At 37.7% G+C, this 14,794-nt stretch overlaps 1 protein-coding gene across 4 annotated transcripts in view; it reads right to left on the reverse strand.

Annotated features, from left to right (window-relative positions):
* Window positions 1-14,794, reverse strand: part of LOC124171893 (adenosylhomocysteinase-like 1) — a 153,136-nt gene that overhangs the window by 16,176 nt on the left and 122,166 nt on the right. For 2 of the 4 annotated variants that reach the window (XM_046551286.1, XM_046551285.1), the window contains exons 3-8: window positions 9,246-9,393; window positions 8,514-8,660; window positions 7,161-7,261; window positions 5,589-5,660; window positions 694-724; window positions 442-609 (exon numbers count right to left, since the gene is read on the reverse strand). In XM_046551286.1, coding sequence (XP_046407242.1) covers window positions 442-609; window positions 694-724; window positions 5,589-5,660; window positions 7,161-7,261; window positions 8,514-8,660; window positions 9,246-9,393 — 667 coding nt within the window. The remainder of the gene's footprint in view (window positions 1-441; window positions 610-693; window positions 725-5,588; window positions 5,661-7,160; window positions 7,262-8,513; window positions 8,661-9,245; window positions 9,394-14,794) is intronic. The other 2 variants (XM_046551287.1, XM_046551284.1) reach the window with 1 other exon arrangement.

Below are 14,794 nucleotides of genomic sequence, written 5' to 3' on the forward strand. Positions count from 1 at the left end.
TTTTCCAGCACAAAGGAACAAACGTTGGCTGGGATGCTTTTCCTAGTAGGAGGGCTGATTCAATGGACATTCATTGAAAACAACCAACACATACATTATTAGTTCAAGTTATTTTTCTTAAAGAAATTTCTGAACTGCTTTGCCCTAAAATGTGAGAATGACTTTGGTCACGTAATCCTTTACATACATTTAACATTAAAAACAAACATCATCACTCAGTAACCAAACAAAATACAATTCCCAAAGTTTACATATCAGAATAATCAGTAAAAGTTGGTTCAAAGCCTTCTATAAAAAAATTATTAACTTTTCCACCATTCACTCACAAAAGCGAGTTGAGTATTGAAAACTTGAGTCATCCATGTCTTTCTCCATTTGGAGACAAAAAAAAATAGCCATAACCATGAAAATAAACCATTGGAAAGAGGTCATTCACCATACCTTTTATCATTTTAAACATTGCAGGGTACTTTTTGAGCATTAGGTGAGTGGCATCTCCACCATCATCCAGGATCATGTTAGGTTGCCAATTTTCCGCATTTACACATTTGTCTATGCACCACCAGAAGTCTTCTTCTGTTTCTCCCCGCCACGAGAAGATTGGGAACCCTGAGTGAACAAAACAGCATGTTACCACTCACACCATTTACTGCAACTGAAACAAATACTCTAATTGCTTAATGCTAAACTAACCTGCTTCAGCAAGAGCTGCAGCAACTTCATTCTGAAAAGAAAACATATGCAATTATAAGATTTCTTTGTTCTTGAACATTTCAAATTCACCACCTTTACTCCATAGATGTCATAGCAAATAATTTGGCCTTAACTGAATACATACCTGACACCTGTAGTAGTTAACCAGCTACAAGTAAAAGGAGCCATTAACCAAAGGCTATTACTACTCATATAATTAACTATAATCACGGAAATTTGGAAGCACTACTACACAAATGACTGATATGAAATGACCTATAAATTTGTATAGTAATATAAATTTGGTTTAAGAAAAAATTCCCCGGGACGTGGAATCAAACCACGGACCTTTGGCTTTCCGAGCCACTGCACAGACCACTATGCCATCCAGGTTCTTTAATTCTCATGGCAATTATACCGGGGCTCATGGTACTAGGTGTCCGTGGTTCGATTCCCCGTCCAGGGGAATTTTTTCTCATGGCAATTCTTGTATATTTCACTGCCGTTCACGCAGCAGGATTAGAAATATTACACATAAATATGGTACTTCAAGGAGACGACTGACAGCTGAGGTCATTTGCAACATGAGAATGGTTAGGGAAGGTATGGTGGAGAAAAACCCGGCATCAGGATAAGCCTGCTCTTAGCATAAGGCACCAAGGAAATCACTGCTTAACATCGCATCTGACAGACTGAGTGTTGTACTTGAAATGCCGTCCACAAAGCACTCCAGCAGATTTCGGGCAGTCTCCGAAAAATCTCTGCCACTGCTGGGATTTGAACCCAGGTACACAGGGTGGGAAGGCAAAACCCTAGCCACCACATCAACCCAATTCCCAGAGCAACTCAAACTCAACTGGAATAATTTAAAAATACATTTCATAGTTCCCGCATCATTTGTAGAGGATTCATTGCATGCAATTCAACTGCATTTAAATATGCTACCTTTATTAACCACTTCCTAAATTCATGTTCTTTTGAGAAGTTCTTGAGGCTTTGTCCACAATAAAGAAAAACTTGCCCGGCCACCATTTTGCTTTATTTATTAAGCTTCATGAGTGCATAGGCTCAGTATTAGCACAACAAATATTGTTTTAAAACAATATCTATGATGATGAATATTTAATAATGAAGTGAAATGTTGGCCAACATTTTTTTAAACTTCTTTATTCTGACCTTAACCTCAAGAACTGCCAAAAGGAATATTTATATCATTATAATGGGAACTCTAGAACTAACAGAGGGAGGGATGACATGTAAACCCTAACAAAAAAAGGATAGGGGTTTACTGGAGAGTTACAGTATCAAAATACAGTTCTTAAAAAGGTACAGCACTTCCTTGGCATGTTTCATATTGGTGCATGATGTCTAACTTTGAATCTGTCTCAAGCATAAGCAGTAGGCCGGCCCTTATTTTTCAGAATTGAGAAAAGTTATGTTTTCCTTGTCTCAAAATGATCCAAATGAGGTTCATATTCACGTGTTAAAATTTGGTTACTTTAAAATAACGGCAACCCGTGCCCCAAGGGCCCTAAGTACTGAGGACCCTCAATTGAGATTTTTGGGGCCGAAAAAGTGCTATATCAATGTAAAACGTAAAAGTAAAGCCCTTTAGGGCCGATTTTTTGTTTGTTTTGACCTATCTCTAAGCGTTTACGAGATATTGTCCGTCGTAATGCAATCCACCCCCAAGGGCGCTACCCCGCACCGCGGCGCCGCTGAGGTATGGCCCGCACCACTTACTAGAGACTTCCCCTCCACCCCCTCCCCTCCCTCGGCAAAGACTTTGCTCCTGCTGGCAATATTTGCATGCTAGTGGTGCAGATTTGAAAAGTTCCTCTTGTGCCATGATTAATGTTTTTAAAGCATACAATGTCAATCTTAACCCTTCAACGCCATCCTATGTAATAATAATAATAATAATAATAATAATAATACGTCTTTATTGGGCGAGATTGGGACTAGAAAGTCCCATCTTCCATCTAACCCCTGTGCACCGACCTGTGTGTACTGTACTGTGCACCGACCCCTTAAACCTTAGTTTGTTGCCATCATACGACCGCGCATAATTACCGCATGCTTTGTTCAAAACTGCTCTTTATGTACAAAATTTTATAAGTATTTGATACAATTGTGTTTGTGAATTATAAAGGAATGAAGGAAATGAGCAGGGCTTCCAGGGCCATAACAGTTGATAGAAATATTCTATGAAGTAGAAACGAGGCAGTCAGTTCACATTTGTAGATCAATGTGGAAAGATAGTTAGTTCTTATGTATAGTGCGCAAAGGATAGAATGTGCTAAGTTTTTTAAGGATATACGGAGAAATGTGGTGAAAAAACTAGTTTATCATGAACACACGTGGCGTTCATTTTAAGAATAGGCCAACAAGAAAAAGTATGAAATCAAGACTAAATTCACACATTGAAGTGGATGGAAAAGAAAGTGAAGAAATACTTGGCTCAAAGTTACTTACAGTGAGAGAAGTGCTGTGTGTTTCTCTATTGTCTAATGGGTTTGAAATGTATCAGACTTAGTGCGAGAAAAACAGTAAGAAATGCGTTTCATCCATGGAACAAAATGAGAATTCATGTAATTACAGAAAATAAGGTGACTGAAATGTTAGAAACATTACACAATGAATGGATGAAGGTGCGACGACATAAAGAGTGAGTGGGAACTACCGTGGAGATTTAGAGAAGAGAATATTTCGTAACAAAACTTGATGATTTGTTTGATATTGCAAGGGGCGGTGCCATTGAATTTTTGACGCTCGCAGTTAATCTCTCAGATAAATGTGCGTGGGATGAAGAAGTAAAATTCTTATGCAGTCAAATAGGAGCACAAAATGCATTTATTGGTGGAATATATTTCAATATGCTCAAGAAAAAAGAAAAAGTTGTGATTCCCCGCTCCTTGTGCTGCATCTGCTCCCAACAGTGACTTTCAGATCCTAAAATTACGAAAGTGTTAACCTGGACATAGCGAAAGGGGTGCAAAAGAGGTTTTCAAACCACTTGTGGTACCTGAATGAGGAGTTCATAGGCCTGCCATTCTTTGACGGATCCTTTTCTGGGTGTGAAAAGGAAAATGTGATACGCCATATGAGGACACGTGAGGGGAAATATGATTCACCAAAGATGGCATTCTATAAACTTAAAGACCTGAAAGCGGTATCTATATCAAATGTTGTCACTACTAATTCGAGAAAGCTATTTAATGCATTGGAAATATGAACTGCATTCTTTGATGTGCCCACGCAAGAATGGTATGAACATCCTGATTACAAGAACGATTTGCAAATTATTCGGGGCCTTCAAGCGGTAGATGATTGTGCAGATAGAGGGGTGAAACTAATTCAAGATTTTAAGTCAGTCACGTAGAAGAAAGAGAGCTTTCAAAATTAATTACTAACAATAAATGTGAATTTTCATCGTAGCATAGCCCCTAACGTGCGCAAATACACTTTAAATGCCAAATAAGAAAGATTAGAAATACGAAAATGTATTTTGTTTTGGTTAATATGTACTGAAATTCATGGACAAGTGAAAATACGAGTAAATTGATCACTTTGATTGGAAGCATTTTCATGGCAATTAAATTCTTTTTAACGTAAGCGCATTTCTTCAAAGACTACATCTTGCCATCAGGAGCAAAGTCTTTGCCGAGGGAGGGGAGGGGGTGGAGGGGAAGTCTCTAGTAAGTGGTGCGGGCCGTACCTCAGCGGCGCCGCGGTGCGGGGTAGCGCCCTTGGGGGTGGATTGCATTACGACGGACAATATCTCGTAAACGCTTAGAGATAGGTCAAAACAAACAAAAAATCGGCCCTAAAGGGCTTTACTTTTACGTTTTACATTGATATAGCACTTTTTCGGCCCCAAAAATCTCAATTGAGGGTCCTCAGTACTTAGGGCCCTTGGGGCACGGGTTGCCGTTATTTTAAAGTAACCAAATTTTAACACGTGAATATGAACCTCATTTGGATCATTTTGAGACTAGGAAAACATAATTTTTCTCAATTCTGAAAAATAAGGGCCGGCCTAATAAGCAGTGCCAACATTTTTAAATCGACAAATGCAGCATAAAGCATGGCTTACACATGATGGAGAAAAATTGCCACGAAATTTTAATCCCGGATAGCTGCTGCCAGTAGGAATCAAAATGGCTAATGATGTTTAGGTTGAAAACGAGCCATTTTTAAACTACAGAAACTTTGCGCCAAGATTGGCCGCAAGTTTGCCCTGTTGCTGGAGGCTTTGAACAACACCTTAAATGGTCTTGGCCTGCTCTTAACGAAAGGCGCCAAGGGGACCACAGCTTAACGTCCCATCCGATGGAGACGGAGTGTTGCGCTCGAAATGTCCTCCACATAGCATTCAAGCGGGGATCGGGCAGTCTCTGAAAATTCTCTGCCACCGCCGGGATTCGAACCCGAACCCACGGGGTGGGAAGCCAACACTCTAGCCACCATACCAACCCATTCCCCTACTCAATGGTAATCATGCCGGAAAAACTTTTAAAAAAGAATGGGTGCCGACTCATGAGGGAAAATAGGGTTGATGGTTACTACGTGACATTGAAATCTTGTGTGGAGACACTTAAGGGGGGTGTTGCAAAAATGAAATTGATATGCTAAATTACTGCAGCTTTCAGTAAAAATGGATAAAAAAATTACACCCACACCAAAAAGTATCTTGGAGGTATACAAACAAATTTTGGGTATGAGGAGGTTGAATTATGGATTTAAGGGAGGATTTGTCATTAGGTTATGGGGGTGCTCATTGACTGTCTAAAGATAGAAAAACTGTAAATAATGACAAGTGGCAAAAAAAGTTAGCAGGGATAAAAAATTAATATTTAAGGATGAGGTGATGTAACAAAAGCTAAGATGATTACCTGAGTGGAGTATATGTTGCACGCTGCCCATCTGACATGAGCACCCAATTCAGCCAATGTTTCGATAAGCACCTGGAAAATAAAATAAAATATGCAATTAATCACATTATTTACAGGCCAATATTAATGAATGTTGATCACCTACATTCACATTTTTACATTCACTATTTCCAGTATTTTCTCTAACCAACAATAAATTTCAATAAGGTTCAAATGTTCCACAACAGAAAAATCATTTGCCTTGACGAGGATACCAATCTGGATCTCCTGAACCCATGCCACATGTTCTACCATTTAAACTAGCTAGGTATCTTCCTCCACGGCAGAGTTTTGCTGTCTTTGGAGGAAAACATGATTTAAGCTACCAGGCATGTGTTGCTACTTGGTGGCGTGTTTATTTCACTCATAACACCACGGTCCAGACACTAAACCAAAAACTTCTAACCCAAGTGTGTTCACCATAGGCATCATTCAAGGAAATAACCATAGATAAGGCCAGCGGAATAACTTAATGGAGTCACTTGCAGATGCACATAAAGGGGTTAAAATCCCAGTCAAGGCAAATAATTTTTTTCTTCCAGGAATTTTTGGACTTTATGTACACCTGCACAATAACCTGATGCATACCCACTTACTATGGCTTATGGTTACCAGTTATTTCCGAGAAGTAAAAATTAATCAGGCTTTAAAAATTTAATTAATTTGCATTAACTATCAAAAACAAATACATATGCTTATTATTGTTTTCCTAATGCAGTGCAAAAAGAGGGCCTTTAAGACGTTATAAAGTCATCTTAAATTTCTCCAGGCACTGCTTTCCATGTGTATAAAAACAAATGTGGTTGGACTTGAATCCTTGTATGTACTTATAGCAGCATAGAGGCATTTGAGGTCCGGGAACAATATTCTCAATGAGTTTCTTTGCTCCAACCCTCTCGGAATGGGAAATATTTTGGAGGCCCACAGAAAACTTAACTCTTTTAACCCCCTCTAGTCAATCCTACCTATGTAGAGTATTATTCATTATGTAAATGAGCATATTTCATAGTTTCCTAGGGGAATAACAACAATATATTCATGAAATAATAAATAAAATACAGAATTTTGAGAAAAAAACAAATGCCATTCGTTCATATACACACCAATAATGTCATGATTTACTAATAAAATCACTGTTTTTTTTTCATAATTTAAAAAATGCATATTGTAAGCAAAGTTGGCACATACTACTTCAGCAAGTTCCAACAAAAAAGCTTTGAGTTACAGCAGGACACTATAGAAATGCAAAAAATACATCTCTTAATGCAATATCACAAAAATGTTTAGTGCTCTGCACAGGAAAATTTATAACAACACCACTTTAGCAGATCCCATGTTATTTGCATAATGCCAGATTAATTTCCTATTGTGACATTCTGAGGGGTTCATGTACCCTGAGAGATCTAGAAATACTTATCTCTTATGAGCAAATATGATAGAATTCAAACAAGGGCAATATGACACAAAAAATAGCTCTGACTGAATATTACAGTTTAATCAGATATTTACATTTTCATAATCTAAGCAACTTACAGCAGTTTGTGCATTTATGTGAGTGCATCCTACAATCTTGGCTCCTTTTAAAGGCTTGTCATCACCAGCTCGGCACCTAAGAGCCATAATCCCCGGCATTTCTGCAATTAAAAAATATTTTTGAGTACTCTAAGCAAAAAAATGTTTGTTTTGCTCAGTCTTTCTTCACATTAGTAATATAGCCAGAGGAGAAATTTACATAAAAACTCTGAAGAATGGACAGAAATGTAACATGATAAAAAAACAAAGGTTTTGAAGAGTTTGTAATTACCACATAAATTATTTCTGCATACATTTTAAATTGAGTTAAAGTATAACAAAGACATTATCCATTTTGAGGAGAAGCAAACGAAGAAGCACAAAATGTGTAAAAAAGAAATTTGCAGCATTGGACAAACTTAGCACAAAACGTGTGGCTCGTCTTCTGTCATGGCTTACCATGACTATTTAAAGACAGAATTAGTAAGAATTGGCATAATTATGGGACCTATAACAGGCTAAGCCCCTTCAACCGTCTGCATTTTTTTTTACCACAAATAACAGCAAACCATTTCAGTGTCGGGCAAAAGTTATCAAAATAATGATAAAGCCAAATTAAAGCCAAAATTATGAAATCTTGTTTTTTTTGTAAAAAATGTAAAATTTTCACATGAACACTTATTCTCCCAATGAATTTAGCAATAGCAGCATTCAAAGTATAGCACTACCCATGAGGTCATGCTATTGACTATTTGTTTACTGTATGTTTGCAACTGATTTTCAAACTATAAATAGGTAATATTCCCTACATTGCCATTAAAGGAGTACATTAAATGGCATTTCAGCAACAGGCCGAATATATTGATTTCATCAAAACAGAAAACCACAAAGTCTTTTACTAAATTTGACCAGCTGCACATGTACATGAAAGGTCTAATTAACTTCCACTGAGCATAGAGTCGTATCATTTTCAGAGAAAATATAACGGATGATCAAGATTTATTTAAAAAGCAAGATTGGAAGGTCTTATGGTCAGAATGTACTTACTTAAAGAGCGACACTCAAATGCAGCTACCTTCAACTCAAAACCACGGTTCAGTGCAATTGACAGTAGGCAAGTATCAGAAGTGTTCTCAACTAAGAGAATCTAAGGTCATGTCAGGAAAAGCTATGGTGCATGATTTTAGTGCTATGAAAACAATACATATGCCTCTAAAAGAACACATATTGCAAGCTTCTCAAAAGGATAAAGAGATACCACACCCACACAACATTCTATTTCCGAATAACATCCAAGAGGATGTACCATTAAGAGAGCTGCTTTCATCAAGTCTTCCCTCAGTACTCCATCCCCAGCATCAACTACTTTATTACCTTGCTCAGCAATTTCTATCTCCCTTCTCCCAAATGCATGCTGATTGATATTTCTGACACAAAAGTCAGAAAATCCTTTAGAATTCTTCTGGATTTTTTCTCTGGGTGAAACGTCATCATCATCTGAGCTACTACCAGTGTACGAAGCTGGAATGAAACGGACCAAAAAATTTATTATTACATCCACATGAAACCATGATGGTGATTCACAGTCTACTTAATGAACCAATGACCTTGACAGCAGACATATTTTGGCCTTAAGTTTTGCTTGAAACTCAATAGAACTTGACCCTCACTTACACAGACACACATAAAGCAAAAAGATTTCACACTACGCACATGGGCATGCAGTAAACCACTCTGGCACGATATATGGCCATACTTTGTGGAGCATGAAATCCAGCAAGAGTTCAGAATCTACCTTTCTCGAAAAATTAATAAAAGAAACCTCTTAATTGTATGATATGGCACCCCCAATGAGTGACAGAAACCAGTTGGGAGGATATATATTTTGCATTACATGAGCACAAAAGTCAAAACCTTCGATAATACCCACATTACAATGAGTTACAACAACAGTGGTAGTTCTTCCTCCATTTGAATACTAAAATGTACCTCAAATAAGAGCATATCATCTCAATTGCACTAATTACTTATTTAAATTAACGGCATCAATTTATACATCCAAATGATATAAAATATTAATTACTGGCTTGGAAAGAGCCATCTTACAAGATGTAGAACAAACTGATGCAATTGACGATCTCCGTGAGTCTTGAGATTTGGCTGTATCCATATACCGTGCTGCTGTTGGCAAACTAAATCGTCTTCGGTTTCGATCTTTATAACCAGTCATGCCATCCCGAAGTTTTTCTGGCATCTGGAAAAGAATTTAAAAGCATGGTTAAGGATTCCAATGAAACTAAATCAGTTTTATAACAAACTCTTATCATTGATTGGGAATTATCATTTGGTAACATGGCATTATAGCAGAAAAACTGCCTTAACATTAAATGTCCTAATCTCACATTGATATTTAATTAAGAGAGAATGCATTCAAGGACAGTAAACAAAGGAATGACATTAGGGAAAACAGAATGAGAACAAACAAAACTAAATTAATGCATGAAATAAGGCTATTCTCTTGGAATTCTAACAAAAATAATGTATCTGATAAACAAGAATTTCAACCATATGGATAAAGATGCAAATTGCAAATTCTCTTAAAATTCTGCACATTATCATATTATCTATACATCAAAATATGCATATTATCATGACATGCACATCAACGTAAGAATTACCCCAGAATTTCATACATGGTACAATATATCTGAATACAGTTTTGGAACAAGTGCAATCAGTGTTTGTGAACAATGGCCTTGAGGGACATCCTTGAACAGAGGCCTAAATATAAAAATAGAATGCTTGAAATCAGGGAAAAATCTGCAGAGTATACAGAAACACTAAGGCTTCAAAGGAGCCATGACCCTTGTAATTGAAATGTATGCTGAAAATTGATTATTTTGTATACAGTAAGACTTTTCTTATGCTCAGTAATTGACTAAATGATAGAAAATTATTTTCTCATCTGTGGCACCTCTCTAATTAAAAAATGGACCACATTTTTTTCCTCATAACATGGATTCTATAGAACCACTCTGATAATAGAAGCTTGGGTGAAAGCAATAGGTCATTGAATACCTCTCAAAGATTATCAAAATCTATTTAATGGCTACAACCACTTTCATGCACTCATTCAAGCAAGAATAATATTTAACCTTATTATTATTATTATTATTAAGTTTATGAGTAACCAATATTAAATTCTGGAGTTACTTGAATACTGAGCTAGGTGGTGGCATGTCTCGAGTCTTTGTCAATTGATTACTTACTAAGAACAATAGACAGCTATGAAGCAAATGTAACAGACAAAAAAGCCACACAATGACAGGACTACCTTTGTCATAAGGCAGGAATTCAGGTTAGCATTATGGACAATGACTGCAAAAGTAAAGCAAGGATACTGGTTTCCATGCAAAATGAAGTATTTTCTATTAGAAATCCACAAAGCTATAGCCACCATTACAATAGGAAAACCGAATGTAATGAGGCATTTCTACGACATGATGAATCATACATAGGAACTATTCAAGAGTATTCATTTTGTTTTTTCCCGAGAAAACTAAAATATTTCCCCATTATCATAACAATGCATACAAAATAAAAGGTGTAAGAAGCATCTCAATATTATGAGGGGGATCATTAGGGGCTAAAAACCTGTGGTCCCACGTCCAGAGGGGGTCCGTGGCCTAGTGACTACGGGACAGTAATGCATAGACCAATGCCAGTGAGACCACAGCTTTAGCAGGGGGAGAGGTCCAGAAGTTCAATCAAGAACAATCAACATTCCCTGAAATGTTTGGTGTCTTTACTCCTGCCAAATGAAAAACTCCCCCAAAAATCCATTCCCCCTTTAGAAAATCCTTCAAAACATTTTCTAAGCTGCATTCTGGTCCCCAGGGCCCATAAATTCCAGAAGGGTAATAAAGTCTACATTTCGAACTGCTAAGTTGCTTTGAATGAACCCGCCCTTATCCCATATCACCAAAAGTAGGTTTTCAGACCACCACTTTCTCCATACAATCGGGTTATGGGAGCCCTAGTTATCATTTGAGCTCCTTTACCAATTATTTTTACTGACGATTGTGATAGAACTTGAAAAATAACGAGCCGCGTATCTTCAGGTTTTAGATTCGTCACCTACCACTCGAGCAGTCATTAGCAGCGAAAAATAGACGGCCTCAAGCCCTATAGCAGATAAATCGATGACATCACGCGCTCCTGCCGAGCGGATCACCACTTCTCCGCTAAACCTCCCTTCCACGAGAGAATGATCTGTTCATTACTTTTCCTCATTCCTCCCGCTGAGAGTACTTCGCACAAAGAGCGCTCTCTCTGAATGAGTCGACGAACCGGAACTCTAATGAAGCCACCAACTCATAAAAAGTGGGCGGCAAATTACGTTTTCTTTACTCATAACACATGAGAAAATAGATGAACGAGGAAGATTTTTACTACGCCTCAGTTTTTTTCCCATCTATATATACGGAATAGGGTAGTTTCCTTCATCAAAGAAAACGAAAGGCATTGATTGCGATTCGTTACCCACTACTAGTGTATTCATAATATACAAATTATTTAGTTTTAGAAATACCGGTTAAGACGAATGGCAATGGTCAATTTTATACTCATTTGAAAAAGGCCAGATTGGCGCACATGCGATGCCACTCCACATGACGTCACAGGGACCTAGTTTCTATACGAGTAGATAGGAGTTTTACATCGTCTGAGATTACCAATGCATGCATGAGGCACAGAACTCAGGGAAACATGTCTTAATAATCACATATTAAAACTGCCAATAGTCGGAAAGTTTTCTTCGTTTGATAAGGTATTAATAATCCTTAGTTAAGCCAAGCGCTACCAGCTAGCATAGTACTCTGCTACCTGCTAGCATCCTGAGTCGTATCAGCACTCAAGCCTCGCCCCAAGGTCACCTCACAAGGCGGCAGGGGGAACCAGAAATACGTCACGCGGACTTTTTCCCATCATTCCTACTTAGCCGTCACGTTTTCGCGCGCTTGAAATTTTTCACTTTTCGTTTAATCGCGAAAAATAGATATCGTCATTTAAAAATCTAAAAGTGTGAAATTCGTACTCCAGGAGTAATAATCTTTCGATTTAGGCAATAAAAAAATAACAGGAAACCACCCTATTCTTTCCACGAATTACGATATACTTGTAGGATCCGAGTAAACCTCCATAAAGTACAGTCTACCACGTCCCCACTGAACTCAACGCCTATCCCAGCACTGAGATGAATAACTGTTCGCCTGAAATCACATAGTTTGTCACGTAAAAACTTCTCCTGGACAGAGAATCGAGCCAATGACCTATGAGTTGTAAGCCAAACGACACTTCCGTGAGAATTTTTTTCCTGACTATACTACATACGTAAGTGTCTTGGATAGCTAGGATAGAGGCCCGCGTAATGATGCAGGTCGTTAGATTGCCAGTAAATGCGAATATGTCACACGACTAATAATGATAACTTTGACAAGCGTTCAAGCGATTGGTTTGAAAGAAACAACACTTGCTAATGAATCCTACAGATTAAAACATTTAGAGTCTTTCGGAAAAAATAACTTTTGATGCTACAAAATACACTTTGAGATGCTCTAGCGGATTATTAATGGTGATTGAAGTGAATAATTCGTTTGGAAGCCACCTTATTTTTTTGTACAATTTATGCCCTTATATCTCTCGCCAAATGTTTCGATTGACGGGATAATATGATTCATTTATGCCCGATTCTATTTCGCAGCATTGCCATGATTTTAATGAGCACGTATTCTGTTGCATTCAAATAAATCCAAGCAGGTATATGAACTGAGACATTGGCGAAAAATGCTACGAAGAAGGTACACTAAGAAAGTAAAAATGATTAAGGACAAATAAGAATAACATTATCATGCATTATAATTTCAATAAAAATAGACCACGCCGATCAATATGAAAGCATTATGTCCAAAAATAAACAGACTGGCACCTAAAAAGCCATAGTTTTCAGTCTAACTTGTATATTATCTCAAACTGTTAATACCAAATAACAATCAGTAGGTATCCGGCACCGCGTTCAAAAATAATTCACCCGAATCTAATTAAACGTAGATTCAATGTGCATTTTGCCACCCCGGAGGTTTTAATACCCAGATCCTCCACCCTTAGGCGGATCTAGGGGGGTCACGGGGACACGTGCCCCCCCAGACCCTTAAAAATATGCAAGCTTTTTAATACGATTCCATTATCTCAGCGTTCATTTTGTATTACGAGGTATCCTTGTGACACCCAGAATAAAATCTAGAACAATGCACTGGTAAGAATCGTATTTTCATAATTTGATTACCATAAGAGAGATTGATTACAGTTATAAAAAGTCAGAAATATATGAAAGGGCAAATTATCACCTTGAATATACAGTTTAAAATCCATAACTACATAAACTTGATAGCTATAGCGCAGTGGCGCAGCGAGGAGGGTTTTGGGGGATAAACCCCCCCAGAGCTCAAGATATTTTTAAGTTTAACCCATTTTACTTAATTGGATTGATATTACTAATAGAATAGTGTAAAAATAAAAAAATATCCCTCAGAAAGCCGTAAAACTTACCATTTTGAACCATTTATCTTTAAAATTCCGCAACTTATTAATCTCGCACCTACCGATTATCCTGGTGGGTATTCCATACCCAACACACCCCGGTGTTAGTTGCACCTAAAACCCCACCCAGCCTTAATTCCTAGTTGCGTCCCTGCCATAGCGTAACATGGGGTGGAGGATCTGGGTATTAAAACCTCCCGAGAGGCAAAATGCCGATTGAATCAACGTTTAATTAGATTCGGTTAAAATCGAAGAGAATATCGAGTTCATATTACAAATTTAATGACCGTTTAAAATATTTAGTAGCCAAAAATTTTCTTTTCCATGCTACATATATTATTTATAATTTCCTTTGGGGTGCGGCGTTCATGGAATAGGAATTCTTTCAAAAACAAACCTCGAAACCAGAGTCGTCAGTTGCATTAATATCGATGGCTTCAGGCGTTACGCGAAGGAAGTGCATACTTAACAAAATGAAGGAGAGAATTCGTTGAGTACTCGCTGCTCACTTCATTACTGACCCGGGCTTCGACTACTCTGCAGTCATTATCTAGGTCAGTCATTATCTATGACCTATATAATGCCTGCAGAGTAGTCGAAACCCAGCTTAGTAATTAAGAGAGCAGTGCATACTTCACGAAATCTTTCTATCATTTTGTTAAGAACATGCAACATCTCCATAAAAAAATACATTGCACTGAGCCTACATATTCGAGTGCTCCGAGTCTTGCAATAACAGAGTTATCCGAACAATCGAGACAAAATCGACAATACGGTCTTAAGATTTTTGGCTATATTACAAACGCCTCCATAGTGACTCCAAAAAATGAGCCCACCTGAAATTACCTATCTATGGCAGCTCAGGCATTAGCCATCATTGTTGTCGAAAAATTACAGCTATAGCCCCAAACTACTCATATCAACTTATTTGTTAAAAAACAAGTCTACTCTCAAAACTTATAAGGAATAAAAATAGCCCTCGTTAAAGAGGACGCATCACTCGCGATTAACCGTTCTATAGACGTTACGTAATACGTTTTCAAAACTTACGTAATCAC

This window comes from Ischnura elegans, chromosome X, assembly GCF_921293095.1.
Source record: "Ischnura elegans chromosome X, ioIscEleg1.1, whole genome shotgun sequence".
Taxonomy (NCBI): Eukaryota; Metazoa; Arthropoda; class Insecta; order Odonata; family Coenagrionidae; genus Ischnura; species Ischnura elegans.